This window comes from Erpetoichthys calabaricus, chromosome 6 (genome assembly GCF_900747795.2).
Source record: "Erpetoichthys calabaricus chromosome 6, fErpCal1.3, whole genome shotgun sequence".
NCBI lineage: Eukaryota > Metazoa > Chordata > Cladistia > Polypteriformes > Polypteridae > Erpetoichthys > Erpetoichthys calabaricus.
This window is the reverse complement of record NC_041399.2, coordinates 121,945,800-121,961,101: the sequence shown is the minus strand read 5'-3', so window position 1 is coordinate 121,961,101 and position 15,302 is coordinate 121,945,800. Positions and strand designations below refer to the sequence as shown.

Below are 15,302 nucleotides of genomic sequence, written 5' to 3'. Positions count from 1 at the left end.
TTAATTAATTTAATTTAATTTTAGGAATCAAAAGTCACATTTTAATAATGAAGCCAATGACAATCCAATGCAAGTCTTGTTGGATGTTGGACTTTTTAAAGCATGGCTTGGAGAAGTGAGTCTTCTACGAGTGCTACATCTCCAGGAGATGCAAACTGATCCAGAACCTCAAGCTCAGGGTCACTGAACTGGAGGAGGAGTTAGCTGGCCTGCATTGTAGTAAAGAATTGGTGGACCTGTGCCAGGTGTCCTTTAGAGAGATAGTATGGACCTCTAAGGTAGCACAGAAGGAGATTCCATATCTGAAAGGGAGAAGTAGGTGGTTCACTGTCACAAGGTATAGGGTGCACAGTGTCAGGGACGTCAAACCCAGAATTGGAAGTGTCAAACCGTTTTCAGGAACTTGTGGAGCTGGATGGTGTCTGAAGATTCTGAGGTAGTAGGCAGGCATGAGGAGCCCCAACAGGCCACCTCGAAACCAGTTTCCAGAAAGAGTGAGTTGGGGACTCAATCACTGGGGGTGGTCATTGTCCTTGTTGGAACAAATGACATAGAAGAGGGTAGCCTGTCAGTTCGGAAATTCGAATTAAACACTAGAATCCCTGAAGCCTATGAAAAAACTTATAATGCAGGGCCTCCTTAAATTCCATAGCACCTCCTCCTTAGCATCTGTTTTGCAAATGTGTCGATCAGCACCAGCAGCCTGCTATAAAATCCCCCAGTTAGACAGCTTTAGTCGTACACAAAGTTCTCCCAGCTCAAGTCTGTTTATCTGGGTGTGAGGTGCATTGAATTGTATCGGGTAAATAATATATCGTTATTTGGAACACATACACTTCATGTGTGTTCTGTGTCCACAACGATCTGTGTAAATGTAGGATGACAGGAAATGTGAGGCAAGAAATGTTTAACACAAAACAAGAACAGAAACTCTTCTCATGTTATACTAATAATTGGCAAAATACTGACGTGAAGTGTATAATGTGTGAAGACTGAAGTCCAAATCTCTATATATATAAAATCCAATGTCTGTCTGTCTGTCTGTCCGCTTTTCATGAGAGAACTACTTGACAGATTTAGATTGTTTTTTTTTCTGTAAGTTGCTTGAACATTCTAGTTGATTCTTTCATCGCACTAAGTATCATACTTTCCTTGTGGCAGCAATTGATAAGCGCAAAGTGAAGAGAGAGGCTGCGGGCTGAGGGGAGAAGGAGGCATAAAATTAATCAATTGGTGCTCAAATTATTTGGCACTCTGTTTCAGACATACATTTCAATAAATACTATTTTAGAAGACAATGATTCACTTCATTATCCTACAGAATTTTTAAATTCCATTAATCCTCCTGGCATGCCACCCCACAGCTTAGCATTGAAAATAGGAGCACTGATTATCCTTTTCAGAAACCTGAGCTCACCCAAACATTGCAATGGTGCCTGTCTCCAGGTCTGTCAGCTTCAAAACAACATCTTAGAGGTGATAATCACCACAGGATGTGGCAATGGCAAGAGGATTTTAATCCCTTGCATTCCTCTAATCATGACGAACATGCCCTTTCAATTCAAGAGATTACAGTTCCGGTGAAGCTTTGCTTTGCAATGTCAATTAATAAGACTCAGCGACAGACACTCAAGTAGGCATGGGTTGATCTTAGCTCACCATGCTTCTCGCATGGTCAGCTTTACCTGGATTTCTCCTGTGATAGTTCCCCAAGAAACCTATGTGCCCTCGCCCCTGGTAACAAAACCAAAAATATTGTATATCAAGAGGCCCTCAGATAGGAAACCCATCAATATAAATTGTTCTCAATACAAATGACATTTTTTTCTTTTTTTTTTATTGATTTTTAACGTTTGTTTTGTTTCACTAGTATGCGGGTGGAGCAGCAGGGGACAGCTAGTATCAAATGAACACTTTCACAAAAGACACAGATATAACAAAACAACTGCACTTTTTTTCTAGAATGTAACCAAACTAAAAGAAATTAGGATAGGGTATGACACACACAAGTATACGTCTGCTTGGCTGGTACAGAGGTAAGAACTGCTGGCTCCAAGTCAACAGGTTGCGGGTTCGATCCCAGGTCCTTCATGCATTAACTGTTTTGAGTAGTGAGCAGCTATTTATTACTACTACTAGCAAAATACCCGCGCTTCGCAGCGGAGAAGTAGTGTGTTAAAGAGGTTATGTAAACATATACATATATATACATATCTACATATACACATATCTACATATACATATATATACAGTAATCCCTCGCTATATCGCGCTTCGCCTTTCGCGGCTTCACTCCATTGCAAATTTTATATGTAAGCATATTTAAATATATATCGCGGATTTTTCGCTGCTTCGCGGGTTTCTGCGGACAATGGGTCTTTTAATTTCTGGTACATGCTTCCTCAGTTGGTTTGCCCAGTTGATTTCATACAAGGGACGCTATTGGCAGATGGCTGAGAAGCTACCCAGCTTACTTTTCTCTTTCTCTTGCGCTGACTTTCTCTGATCCTGACGTAGGGGGATTGAGCAGAGGGGCTGTTCGCACACCTAGACCATACGGACGCTCGTCTAAAAATGCTGAAAGATTATCTTCACGTTGCTATCTTTTGTGCAGCTGCTTCCTGAAACGACATGCTGCACAGTGCTTCGCATACTTAAAAGCTCGAAGGGCACGTATTGATTTTTCACTGTTTTGTTTTTCTCTGTCTCTCTCTCTCTCTCTCTCTCTCTCTCTCTCTCTCTCTCTCTCTCTCTCTCCCTGCTCCTGACGGATGGGGTGTGAGCTGCCGCCTTCAACAGCTTTGTACCGGCGGTGCTTCGCATACTTAAAAGCCAAACAGCCCTATTGATTTGTTTGCTTTCCTCTGTCTTTCTGACAGACTCTGCTCCTGACGCGCACTCCTTTGAAGAGGAAGATATGTTTGCATTCTTTTAATTGTGAGACAGAACTGTCATCTCTGTCTTGTCATGGAGCACAGTTTAAACTTTTGAAAAAGAGACAAATGGTTTGTTTGCAGTGTTTGAATAACGTTCCTGTCTCTCTACAACCTCCTGTGTTTCTGCGCAAATCTGTGACCCAAGCATGACAATATAAAAATAACCATATAAACATATGGTTTCTACTTCGCGGATTTTCTTATTTCGCGGGTGGCTCTGGAACGCAACCCCCGCGATGGAGGAGGGATTACTGTATATACATATACACATCCACATATATATACATATATATATATATATATATATATATATATATATATATACACACATATCAACATATATATACACATACATATACACACATACATAAACACACACATATACATATATACATACATACATAGTGCGTTGTAACACGGGCAGTGATTGTTACATGGGAGGGAGACGACAAATCACAGCTTCCCGCTTTCTAATCGGGCCTGTGATTGGTACTTTGACGGATGCCCAGATCCCACAGTATGTCCCCTGAGGAGAGGCGTTAGGCAAGTGTAATTGAATAGCGGTGCTGCAAGTTTAGCTTTACACCTGTTTTTAAGGCTTATTGACTGAAAGGGGCTTTCATGAAAAAACTTAGGGCTTTGCTACAGGATACACCCTCCACAAGTTAAGGAAGTAAAAATAAAGGTATATATTTCTGTTTTATTTAAACCTTTTAAGTTTGTATGCGGGCAGTATGGTGGTGCAGTGAAAGGTGCCAGTTAGGAGACCCGGGTTCACTTCCCTGCGTGGAGTTTGAATGTTCTCCCCGTGTCTGCATGGGTTTCCTCCGGGTACTCTGGTTTCCTCCCACAGTCCAAAGACATGCAGGTTAGGTGCATTGGCGATTCTAAATTGTCCCTGGTTTGTGGGTGTGTGTGGGTGTGTGCGCCCTGCGGTGGGCTGGCACCTTGCTCGGGGTTTGTTTCCTGCCTTGTGCCCTGTGTTGGCAGGGATTGGCTCATGTATTTAGGATATAGCGGATTGGATAATGGTTGGATGGACATTTGTATGCATAGCCCCATTTGCCCGTTTTCGTTTTTTTCATTCTTCAGTAATATTTCAGCAAACCCAGAGCTTGTCAGTTCAAATCCTGGTACTGACACCACTGTGTGACCCTGAGGAAGTCACTTCACCTGCCTGTGCTGCAAAAAACCAAAGTAATGTAACAAATTGTACCTTAGATGTTGCAAGTTGCTGGAATAAAGGCATAAGTCAAATAGATAAATATGTATTATACACATAGGAACTATTCATTTATTTTCAGTTAAGTCATCTGCAGCAAACCTTTATAAATGAGGGTTTCTCCTTTTTAGATAGTGCAAACTGTTTCTTCTTCATTGACGTTTTCTCTTGGAGAGCTTTTTTCATTTCATTGAAAATTAAAGCAGCAGCTGCCAAAATATGTAGCTTTCTTATTAATTTTTCAACATTGTGTAAAATAACTATAAAGTAACATAAAAGGTTTAAATACTCATTATCCTTTTACACTAAAATATTACTAAAGAGATACAAAAAAAGTAAAATGCATATGTTGTTTTTCTTTAAGAAGATTAAATATTACTGAAGAAAAAAAAAAAACCTAAAACAGCCAAATGGGGCTATGCATACGAACTTAAAAGGTTTAAATAAAACAGAAATATATACCTTTTATTTTTACTTCCTTAACTTGTGGAGGGTGTATCTTGTAGCAAAGCCCTAAGTTTTTTCATGAAAGCCCGTTTCAGTCAATAAGTCTTAAAAAGAGGTGTAAAGATATTGACAATAAGCTATGCAAACCCACCAAGACATGCAATCATTTAAATCAAGGCGCGAGTCGAAAAACAACATCCGATACTATTAGTTAACGATTAACACATTTCTATATGTATTGTAAGCATACAATACAACTGATAATATGTTGCGCTTATTTATCTGGTGTACCGACATTTTTGCGCTTTTAACGGCTGAAATCTAATGTGGTTTGTGCCCTTCAGAATGAAAACAGTTTGCATTTACCTTTTTAATAAAAAGCGAGCTTTTAAGTCTGAGAAATCACTCCGTAAATGCACACGTTTAATTCTTTATCACTTCAAACAACTGAACTATCCAGAACATTTCAGGCATACATCCAGTATTCAAACTATGTATAAAAAGCACAACTGTTAAAGGAATTCAGCATTTCTTAATTGAAAATGTTCCTTTAATCCTCAACATGTCTCAATGAGTCGTTCTGGTGGTTTTACTTGACATTTTGATATTCTGGTTAATTGTGTTTGCAGTTGAGATGTTCTTTCCTGATTTATACTTGTTTTCTCGTTAATATTTGTTTCGCTGGTGTTAGTGTTCTGATTAGAGGTTATTGGTCCTTTGATGTCTTGACGGTTTCTTCTTAGAACAGCTCCTATTACGCAATTCCGTCACATACTGGTCTATTGTTTCTCCGCTTTTCTGGAAACATGTAAAAAAACTTGTGCCGCTCAAACGTCACATTACGCTTTGGGTTGCAATACGTTTCAAATTTTTCAACTATTTTGTTCAATTTCATATTGTCTCCATCTTCTTCAAACTGAAAATTGTTATACACCTCTAGCGCCTTTTCGCCAATTACATATAGAAGCATAGACGCTTTCATTTTTTCACTTTTCCTATCTGCTTCAATCGCAGCAAGATACAACTCGAATCTCTGTTTAAATCTTTTCCAATTTTCAGCTACATTTCCCTTTAACTGGAGATTTGGTGGGGGCTGTAATCCTAACATATTTTTTTTTCTCTTTTGCTAGAACGTCTTAGCGCTTTCTGATCACGTTTTCGGGTTACTCACAGACACGCGACTCGTTCAAAAGCTGAACCTCTTCTTCAGATTCCTCTTCCAATCTGCCACTTCTGACACCATGTAGTGATCTTGTTAGGTTTGTAGTTTAATCAATACACAGGATTGAAAGATATAATAACTTTTTAATAGACAGACTTTAGAGACATTTACTGTACAAGTTACTAATCGTTCTTTAGTTCACGCCCATTCTCCTACTTGCATCGGCATTCACAGGCATTACTAATCATTCTGTAAGTATCCCTTAATAGACCTTACTAATCAATTATCATTACAAAATCCAACGTGGTTTGTGCCCTTCAGAATGAAAACAGTTAGCATTTACCTTTTTAATAAAAGGCGAGCTTTTAAGCCTGAGAAATCACCCCGTAAATGCACACGTTTAATTGCACATGTGTTAATATGTATGCTTACACAGTATTAAAAGACACTCAAAAATTAATGTGATTTACCTTTGTTCCCGCGTTTGATAAAAGGCGAGCTTTTAAGCCTGAGAAATCACCCTGTAAATGCAAACGTTTAATTACACATGTGTTAATATGTATGCTTACACAGTATTAAAAGACACTCAAAAATTAACGTCATTTACCTTTGTTCCCGCGTTAGATAAAAGGCGAGCTTTTAAGCCTGAGAAATCATCCCGTAAATGCACACGTTTAATTGCACATGTGTTAATATGTATGCTTACACAGTATTAAAAGACACTCAAAAATTAACGTCATTTACCTTTGTTCCCGCGTTTGATAAAAGGCGAGCTTTTAAGCCTGCGAAATCACCCCGTAAATGCACACGTTTAATTGCACGTGTTAATATGTATGCTTACACAGTATTAAAAGACACTCAAAAATTAACGTCATTTACCTTCGTTCCCGCGTTTGACTCGTGCTGTAAATCTCTTCCTTGTTTTTAGTTCAAGTGATTACGTAGGAGGTGTGATGACACGATACGTGACTCCGCCTCCTCCATTAGAGTATATGGACAAAAAACAGGTTCCAGTTATGACCATTACACGTAGAATTTCGAAATGAAACCTGCCTAACTTTTGTAAGTAAGGTGTAAGGAATGAGCCTGACAAATATCAGCCTTCCACCTACACGGGAAGTTGGAGAATTAGTGATGAGTGAGTCAGTCAGTCAGTCAGTCAGTCAGTCAGTCAGTGAGTCAGTGAAGGCTTTACCTTTTATTAATTAGTATAGATTATAGAATAAAAATATACATTTGATTTATTTGTGTCTGTAACAGCCAGTGTAAATTTATGGTACTTGTAAATGTTAGCCTGTTTTTTATTCAGTTTTATTCTCTCAGTCGCGTTCACGCTCCCCCAGATTTAACACTATTAGTTTTCAAATAAAGACATGCTATAACAGAGGTGAACTCAGATGAGGATGACGGTTCTACATCTGAGAAAAAGAACAGAAGCCCTCCCAGCAAGAAACGACCACTCACAGATAAGAACAGCGAAGCTGCTCCAGGCATAAAGGCAAAAGATGGCAACATGTGGATGCAGCAAGAGGTTGGGCATCATCGTGCCAGTGAATCTGGAAATGAGGACATTTGGGTCGAAAACTTTTGACTTTGGGACTTTTGAGGACGCCTTTCCCTATGATGCCATAATATGCCTTTAAACTCTCTTATGTTTTTTTTTAAATGATATAAACCTTTAGTAGCAGTTTATCACTATAATTATGATATGATGGCCACACTCATAGCCATTGGCAAACTAATAACCCATTCACTATTTTGAATATGTCAAGCCTCTTAAATTAACAGACTTCATTCCTTCCATTCTTATTTGGATAGCTTAACTATCGTAATCCTGTAAAAATGATACACATGGTAATTTCAATTATAGTAAAATAAAAATAATTTTACTCTTTTCAATTTATTTTATTTGCATTTATCTACATTCTTTTATAATTTTTCACTGAAGGTATTTTTCTCAGTAAATCTGGGTTCTTGGATAAATATGAATAGAAATCTTTACATAGCATACTACTGAAATTGAATTTTGTGAGCGTTAGCCTGTTAATTGAATCTGTCCTGCCCTTTCGAAAACAAGTTGTTGTTCAAGTAGTCTGTGAACTTGCACTTTCTTTTCGGCATAATGGGTATACCTGAATTTATGTAAATGAAAGAATTATGAAAATATTATTAAATTACTTGAAGAAGTGACTTATTACTTGATCTACTGATAACTAAAAGACATTGCATTTATATGACAGAATAAATCTGTGATTTTTTGTAATTAACTGAAACTTTAATAAATGTCTCATTCATTTACAATTATAAATCCATTTGGTACAATGGGTGGTAATAATATTTTCCATTAAAAAGGCACCTCACATCCAGGTAAACAGACTTGAGCTGGGAGAACTTTGTGTACGACTAAAGCTGCATTGGTGGGGGATGGGATGGCAGGTTGACTGCTGCTGGTACTGATCAACACATTTGCAAAACAAAAGACGATGATGAGGAGGTGTGAGGGAATTTACGGTGGCCCGGCATTACACATTTTTTTCGTAGGCTTCAGGGATTCTAGTGTTAAACAGTTAGGTGCCAGGCTGAGGAGCAGAACTGACAAGGTAGTCTTCTCCGAAGTTCTGCCTGTGCCATGAGTCAGACTGAGGATATTAGAAGGCTTAAAGCATGGCTCAAATCTTGGTGTAGGGCAAAAGGATATAGGTTTGTGAGGCACTGGGACTCCTTTTCGAACAGAAGAGACCTGTTCAGCAGCAACGACTGACATCTGTACTGGAGCAGCACCGATGTGTTGGAGAGGCATATTAGTAGGTTAGTTGAGGATTGCTTAAACTAGGGTATGGGGGGGCAGGGAGTTTAGGACATCCTAGGCCAGGTTTAGAATTGTACATGAAGGAATAAACAATGGTGTAAAAATAAGTTTTGATCTCTTCCAATTCGGGAGATGGACATCTGAGAAGGAACTCCGTTAGCAGTGGTGTTATTTTTCCATTTTTTATTTTATCATCCCAAGGTATCCTATACTCAACCAGAGCGGCTTCAATTACAGTATATGCAAGTATATACAAACATGAATGATAGAAAAAAAGGTCTTCAGCCACAGGGACAATAACATCTAACACTGCAAAAATAATTACTCAGTTTGTAATTCATCATAACTTATCAGACCCATGGAGATTTCTAAATGCATACTTAAGAGCATATTCCTTCTTCTCACCAGTACATCATTGTTACTCAAGAATTATTTCTTTATACAGTGGAACCTCAGGTCATGAACATCTCGGACCACATACAAATCGGGTTACGACCAAAAAATTTGCCAAACTTTTGCATCTGTTCACGACCACACACTCGGGTGACAAACATGCGAGTTTCCCTTCCGGTTTGTACGCGCCGATGATTTCCGCACATGTTCAGTCTCTCCCTGTGCATTCCCTGTGCAGCGAGCGAGAGAGAGAGAGTGAGAGCGCGAGCGAGAAAGAGAGAGAGAGAGAGCGCGAACGAGTGAGTGAGAGAGAAAGAGTGAGAGAGCCCAAACAGAAGAAGTAAACATTACAGAAGAAGTAAGTAAACATTTAGTTTACTATTACAATGTGCATTATATGGTATAATTAACTATTTTTGTGTTTAAAAATATATATTTATATACAGCTCGTACGGACCGGAACGGATTAATTGTATTTACATACAATCCTATGGGGGAAATTACTTCGGGTCACTGTACATAACATTTTTTGCCCACAATGAAATGTTGCAAGTATGACGCTATTGTAATCTCTGACTATGCCCCTCTGATTGTGGAGCTCAAATCATTATGTCCCACATACTCATCACGCAGCTGGTGTCTTAACCACTTGTTATTAGTCGATGAGAATTGTATAGAATTTATATCTAAGCAATCTGATGTTTTGTTATTTTTTTCAGACAAATGCATCCACATAAGTCTCTGTAGGAATACTCTGAAGGCATTTTTAAGAGGACAGATTATTTCAATCTCTCCCACAAAAATAAATCTGAAACCAAGAAGGCATCAGAGTTAATTAGTAAAATTACCAGAATAAATCAAAAACATGCCAAGACTCCAAATGAAGCACTTTATAGGAAAAGATAGGCATTGCAATCAGAAGTTAACCTCCTGACAGCAGAAGAAATGGAACAACTCACTTTTAAATTGCGACATCATTACTATGAACATGGAGAGAAGGCTAAAAAGATCTTAGCTCAACAGATCCACAAGCAGTAGGTTCACAGTGTAATATCAGTAATTACCAACACAGACAGAGATAGAATCATTGGCCATGAATATATGATGCTAACATTTAGAGACTACTATAAGTCTTTACATTCTACTTAGTTTAAAGAAGACAAGACACAATCTAATGCATTTTTGATTCATTACATATACCACAGCTAGCTCTCAGTGCAGAGGAATTGGATAAACCTCTGACAATCTCAGAATTACTAGAGGCTATAAACTCACTTCAGAGAGGGAAAGCATCAGGTACTGATGGCTACCCTGCTGAATTTTATACAAAATTTTTTCTGAGGCTAGGGATCTGCACTGGCAATCGCAAGGTTGCCAGTTCGAATCCCATAAATGCCAAAAGAGACTCTGCTCTGTTGGGCCCTTGAGCAAGGCCCTTAACCTGCAATTGCTGAGCGCTTTGAGTAGTGAGAAAAGCGCTATATAAATGCAAGAATTATTATTATTAATTAAGTTATCTCCTCTTTTATTAGCAACATGGAAGCCAGAGACAATAAAATTGTACCTCAAACTTTTCACCAAGCATTAATCACCGTCTTTCCTAAGAAAAATAAGGACTTATTACAATGTGCATCATATAGACCAATCTCACTTCTGAATAACAATGTTAAGATACTCTCCAAAGTTCTAGTCAGAAGAATTGAGAAAGTGCTTCCTTCAGTGACATCACAAGACCAAACCAGATTTATTAAAGATAGACACTTAGCTTCGAAGCTTTGATGCTTGTTTAATGTAATATATTCATCCATAAAGTCTAAAGCTCCGGTGGTCTTATTATCTTATTATCTTTTGATGCAGAAAAAGCATCTGATATGGTTGAATAGGATTACCTATTCACCAAACTGAACAAATTTGGGTTTGGCCCAAACATACAGTATGTGCATGGATCAAACTACTGTATACCAGTCCAGAAGCTTCAGTTTGTATTAACAAATTCTACTTCAAACTAAAACATGGTACTAGACCTACCATCACTGCTATTTGCAATCACCATTGAGCCATTGGCTGTTTACTTTTGAAATGTATCTGAAATAAAGGGAATTATCAGAGAAGAACTTGAACAGAAAATATCACTATATGATATGCAACTATATACATCACACCCACAAAATTATGTGCCTGCACCTCTAACAGCACCAGCAGAATTTCAAAATATATCAGGACTCAAAATTAATTTGAATACAAGTGTTCTTTATCAAATGAATTCTCTAGCACACAACATAAGATTGGACACCTTTCCTTTTATCATCGCAGATCAGTTTAAATATCTAGGGGTAAACATCATAAGTAAATATACAGCTCTTTTTCAACAAAATTCTGCTGTCTACATAAAAAAACAAGACATGCATAGATGGTCTACCCTCCATCTCACTTTAACAGGGAGAATTAACACTGTCAAGATGAATATCCTTCCTAAGCTTCTGTTTCTATTTCAAAACATCCCCATTTACATTAACAAATCATTTTTAAGAAATCAGATCTAATCATAACCTAATTTATGTGGAATTCAAAATATCCATGCCTCCAAAGGGTGACCCTACAGTGATCTAAATCAGAAGGTGGCGTGTCTCTGCCTAACTTTCTGTTTTATTACTGGACAGAAAATACAAGCTATAAAAACCTGTATATTGATACAACTAGATGAACACACACAGGCTTGGTCCGCAACAGAAATAAAAGTCTGCAGTACTTCTTTATATTCCTTAATTTGTACCAGGTAAATACAAGTAATTGTCAATATACTAACAACTCAGTTGTCCTTCATTCACTGAGAATATGGAACCAATGTAGTAAGCACTTCAAGACAGAGAAGCTTTTATCTGTGGCGCCTCTACATGATAGCCACCTTTTTTCACCCTCTCAAGTTTATACAGTTTTTAAAGTTTGGAAAAAGTATGGGATTAAATAATTTAGAGATTTGTATATAGGTAATGTTTTTGCATCCTACAAACAATTACACTCCAAATTTACGAGGGCAATCCCAAAAGTAAGGTCTCCAAAGCGGTGTTGACATATAGAAACTGTTCGTACAGCTGTTGGCCACACTGTTGTGATTGGTGCTTCCTCCACTCCCAAACAAGCATGTGCGGCTTCGCTGGGATGCTCAATCTTGGCTTGGAGGCCCTTGAAAATGGAGCTCCCGTTGAACGCTACCGCCAAGTCCGGAAGGCGAGTCTGCTCCGACGAAGAGGTGAAAGATGAGGTTCAACACTTCCTGAAGGACATGGCGGCGAGCTTGTATGACATGGGCATTCTATAACTACCACAGCGTCTACAAAAATGCATCGACCGAAATGGCGATTATGTAGAAAAAACAAATAAGTCTTTAACCTTTAAAATGATGTAAGCATTATAGAAAATAAACAGTTGTTTGTATTTCTAAAAAAATAGGAGACCTTATTTTTGGGATTGCCCTCGTAGCTTCCCATTATCACAACTCTTCCACTATTTCCAAGTAAGAAACTTTGGTAAACAAAATCTGCCCAATTTTCCTCACCTCCCACATATTTCTATTCCAGAAGAAATATTGATCAGTCTTGAAGACTCAGACAGCATTTCCATTATATATGGACATTTTATATACATTTACATATATAAACATTTTTAAGTACATTCCTTTCAAAGATCCTAGAGTACAGAGGGAAAAGGATCTATTAATCAACATTTCAGAAAAGGAGTGGAAGGCAGCCATGCACAGAATTCACTCTAGTTCCATATGTGCAAAGCATACAATTACTCAACTTACAAGCTTTTATCGAGCATATCTATCTTGTTTAAAATTGTCCAGAATGTTTCCAGGGCAAGATCCAACCTGCAAATGTTGCAATCGAGTTCCAGCCTCACTGGACTACATGTTTTGGGCAGGCACCAAATTAACATTATTCTGGATCAAAATCTTTAAATGCCTATCAGACAGCCTTGGTGTCACAATCACTCCTAATCCATTAACAGTGATGTTTGATGTATTCCCAGATGGGCTTAAAGTGGAGAAGGACAAACAAACTGTAACTGCCTTTTCCTCACTACTAGCACATACCTGTAGACTTATCTTTCTGTAATGGAAGAATCCTAGCCCATCTATTTCAAGTCAGTGAATAACTAATGTTAAATACTATTTGAAATTGTAAAAAATCAAATTCTCACTTAGAGGATCTGTTCAAAACTTTTTAAAAACCTGGCAGGATCTAATCAATAACATTTCAGAATAAGCACTTGTATTGGGGAAAATGTTACATCTTGCCTGAAGAAGAGGCCTGAGTTGCCTCGAAAGCTTGCATATTGTAATCTTTTTAGTTAGCCAATAAAAGGTGTCATTTTGCTTGGCTTTTCTCTACATTCATAATGGCTAACACGGTACAACACTCTAGTATAAAAAAGCAACAAAAGGATATGATCAAAATGGAGCATATATTATTTATCTTGACTTTCAAAATGCATTTGATAAGGTCCCACATGAGAGGTTTGGCATCAAACTAAAAGAAGTGGGAGTTCAGGGTGCTGTTTGTATATGGATGCAAAATTGTCTCAGACACCAGAAGTAGAGGCTGTTCAGAAGCCATTAAGCTGGCTAACAGAATGTTGGGTTATATAGCACAATGTGTAGAGTATAAGTCCAAGAAGGTAATGCTTGAGCTTTATAAAGCATTGGTGAAGCCTCACCTGGAGTACCGTGTTCTGTTTTGGTCTCCAGGTTACAAAAAGGATATAGCAGTGCCAGAAAAGGTCCAGAGAAGAGTGACTAGGCTAATTTCAGGGCTACAGGAGATGAAATATGAGGAAAGATTAAAAGAGTTGAGTGTTTTCAGTTTAAGCAAAAGAAGATTAAGAGGAGATATGATTGAAGTGTTTAAAATTGGGAGGGGAATTAGTACAGTGGATCATGACTGTTATTTTAAAATTAGTTCATCAAGAACACAGGGACAAAGTTGGAAACTTGTTAAGGGTATGTTTATCACAAACATTAGGAACATTTTCTTTACACAGAGAACCACAGACACATGGAATAAGCTACCAAGTAGTGTGGTAGGCAATAACACTTTAGGGACTTTCAAAACTAGACTTGATGTTATTTAAGAACAATTAAATGGATAGGAATGGTAAGCTTTGTTGGGCTGAATGGCCTATTCTCGTCTAGATTGTTCTGATGTTCTAATTGGCCAATTTAGCATACCTTTAAAATATGACAGTATTAACAAAAATGACAAGATAAATGTAATTTTTGTTCAGCCTCTCCTTCAGGCTTCTAAAGGGATGCCCAAAAGGTGATCTGTTAGCATTTTTCATAATAATAAAGTATGACTTTAAAGAATGGAAAATATTTTTCTGATCATCAGCACTGTGCATTAAATATACAGAGCTAGAAAAATAAATGACCTTAACATTACCTTCAACAGTAAGTGTAGATTTGGTTTCTGCGTTTCCTGCCTTGCATCTGTAAGCTCCACAGTCCTCAGGTTTGGTATTGAGAATAGTGAGTTCAAAATAATTCTTCTCCTGCTTCATCCTGTATTTACTAGATGACTCAAGAAGTGTCTGATCCTTGTACCAGCGCACCATCTTTGGTGGTGTGGAAAACTCACAACTTAGCACAGCAGATTCTTTTTCTTTTACATTTATATCTTTCATTTGATGTGAAACTTCTACAGATGGCTCTGTTAAGAATGATAAAACTTTGATAATGAAGAAGAGAAAATGGATTTCAATAGACAAAACATAATAGAGACATCCAATGTTTTAATATGTGAATTAAAAAATACCCTATTTGTTTTTTTCTTAAATGGCTGCCTCAGATAAGCTATATATTCTGTTATTAGTTAGTTGTAAGGCCAAAAATTAAACCGCTAGTTAAACAAAAAGTTCTGATGATTTCTAATGTAGTTCAAACATTTTTCATGCTTTGCATCCACATGCACAGTGTTTTGGTAACACTTTTAATTCACTCCCTTAAAATGAAATGCTCAAAATATTAACAAATAAATTTAAAACTAGTTTATAATTAGAACAGAATATTGATTTAACTTTGATTGTAGAAAACTTTTGGTAATAAGACAGAAACTACTGATTTCAGTTCACTTCCTAAAAGCAAACACTTATTTTTTTTTTGTTACTTGCATTGTTATACATTGAAGAAATTACACAATTATTAAAGGTGCTGCATCGTAGCTCTGTGCATTTGGACTAAAGAACCTAGCCTAGTCAAGGCTAATTTTTTTTCAGAAAAACTCCACATTAGGTTAATTGATGACTATAAATTGGCTTAGTAAAGTTATATGT

General features: G+C 37.5%; 1 protein-coding gene across 1 annotated transcript in view; it reads right to left on the bottom strand.

Annotated features, from left to right (window-relative positions):
• The window catches only part of obscnb (obscurin, cytoskeletal calmodulin and titin-interacting RhoGEF b), a 565,304-nt gene that overhangs the window by 337,936 nt on the left and 212,066 nt on the right, over positions 1-15,302 (bottom strand). Inside the window, exon 29 of the mRNA XM_051928767.1 lies at positions 14,414-14,680. Coding sequence (XP_051784727.1) covers positions 14,414-14,680 — 267 coding nt within the window. The remainder of the gene's footprint in view (positions 1-14,413; positions 14,681-15,302) is intronic.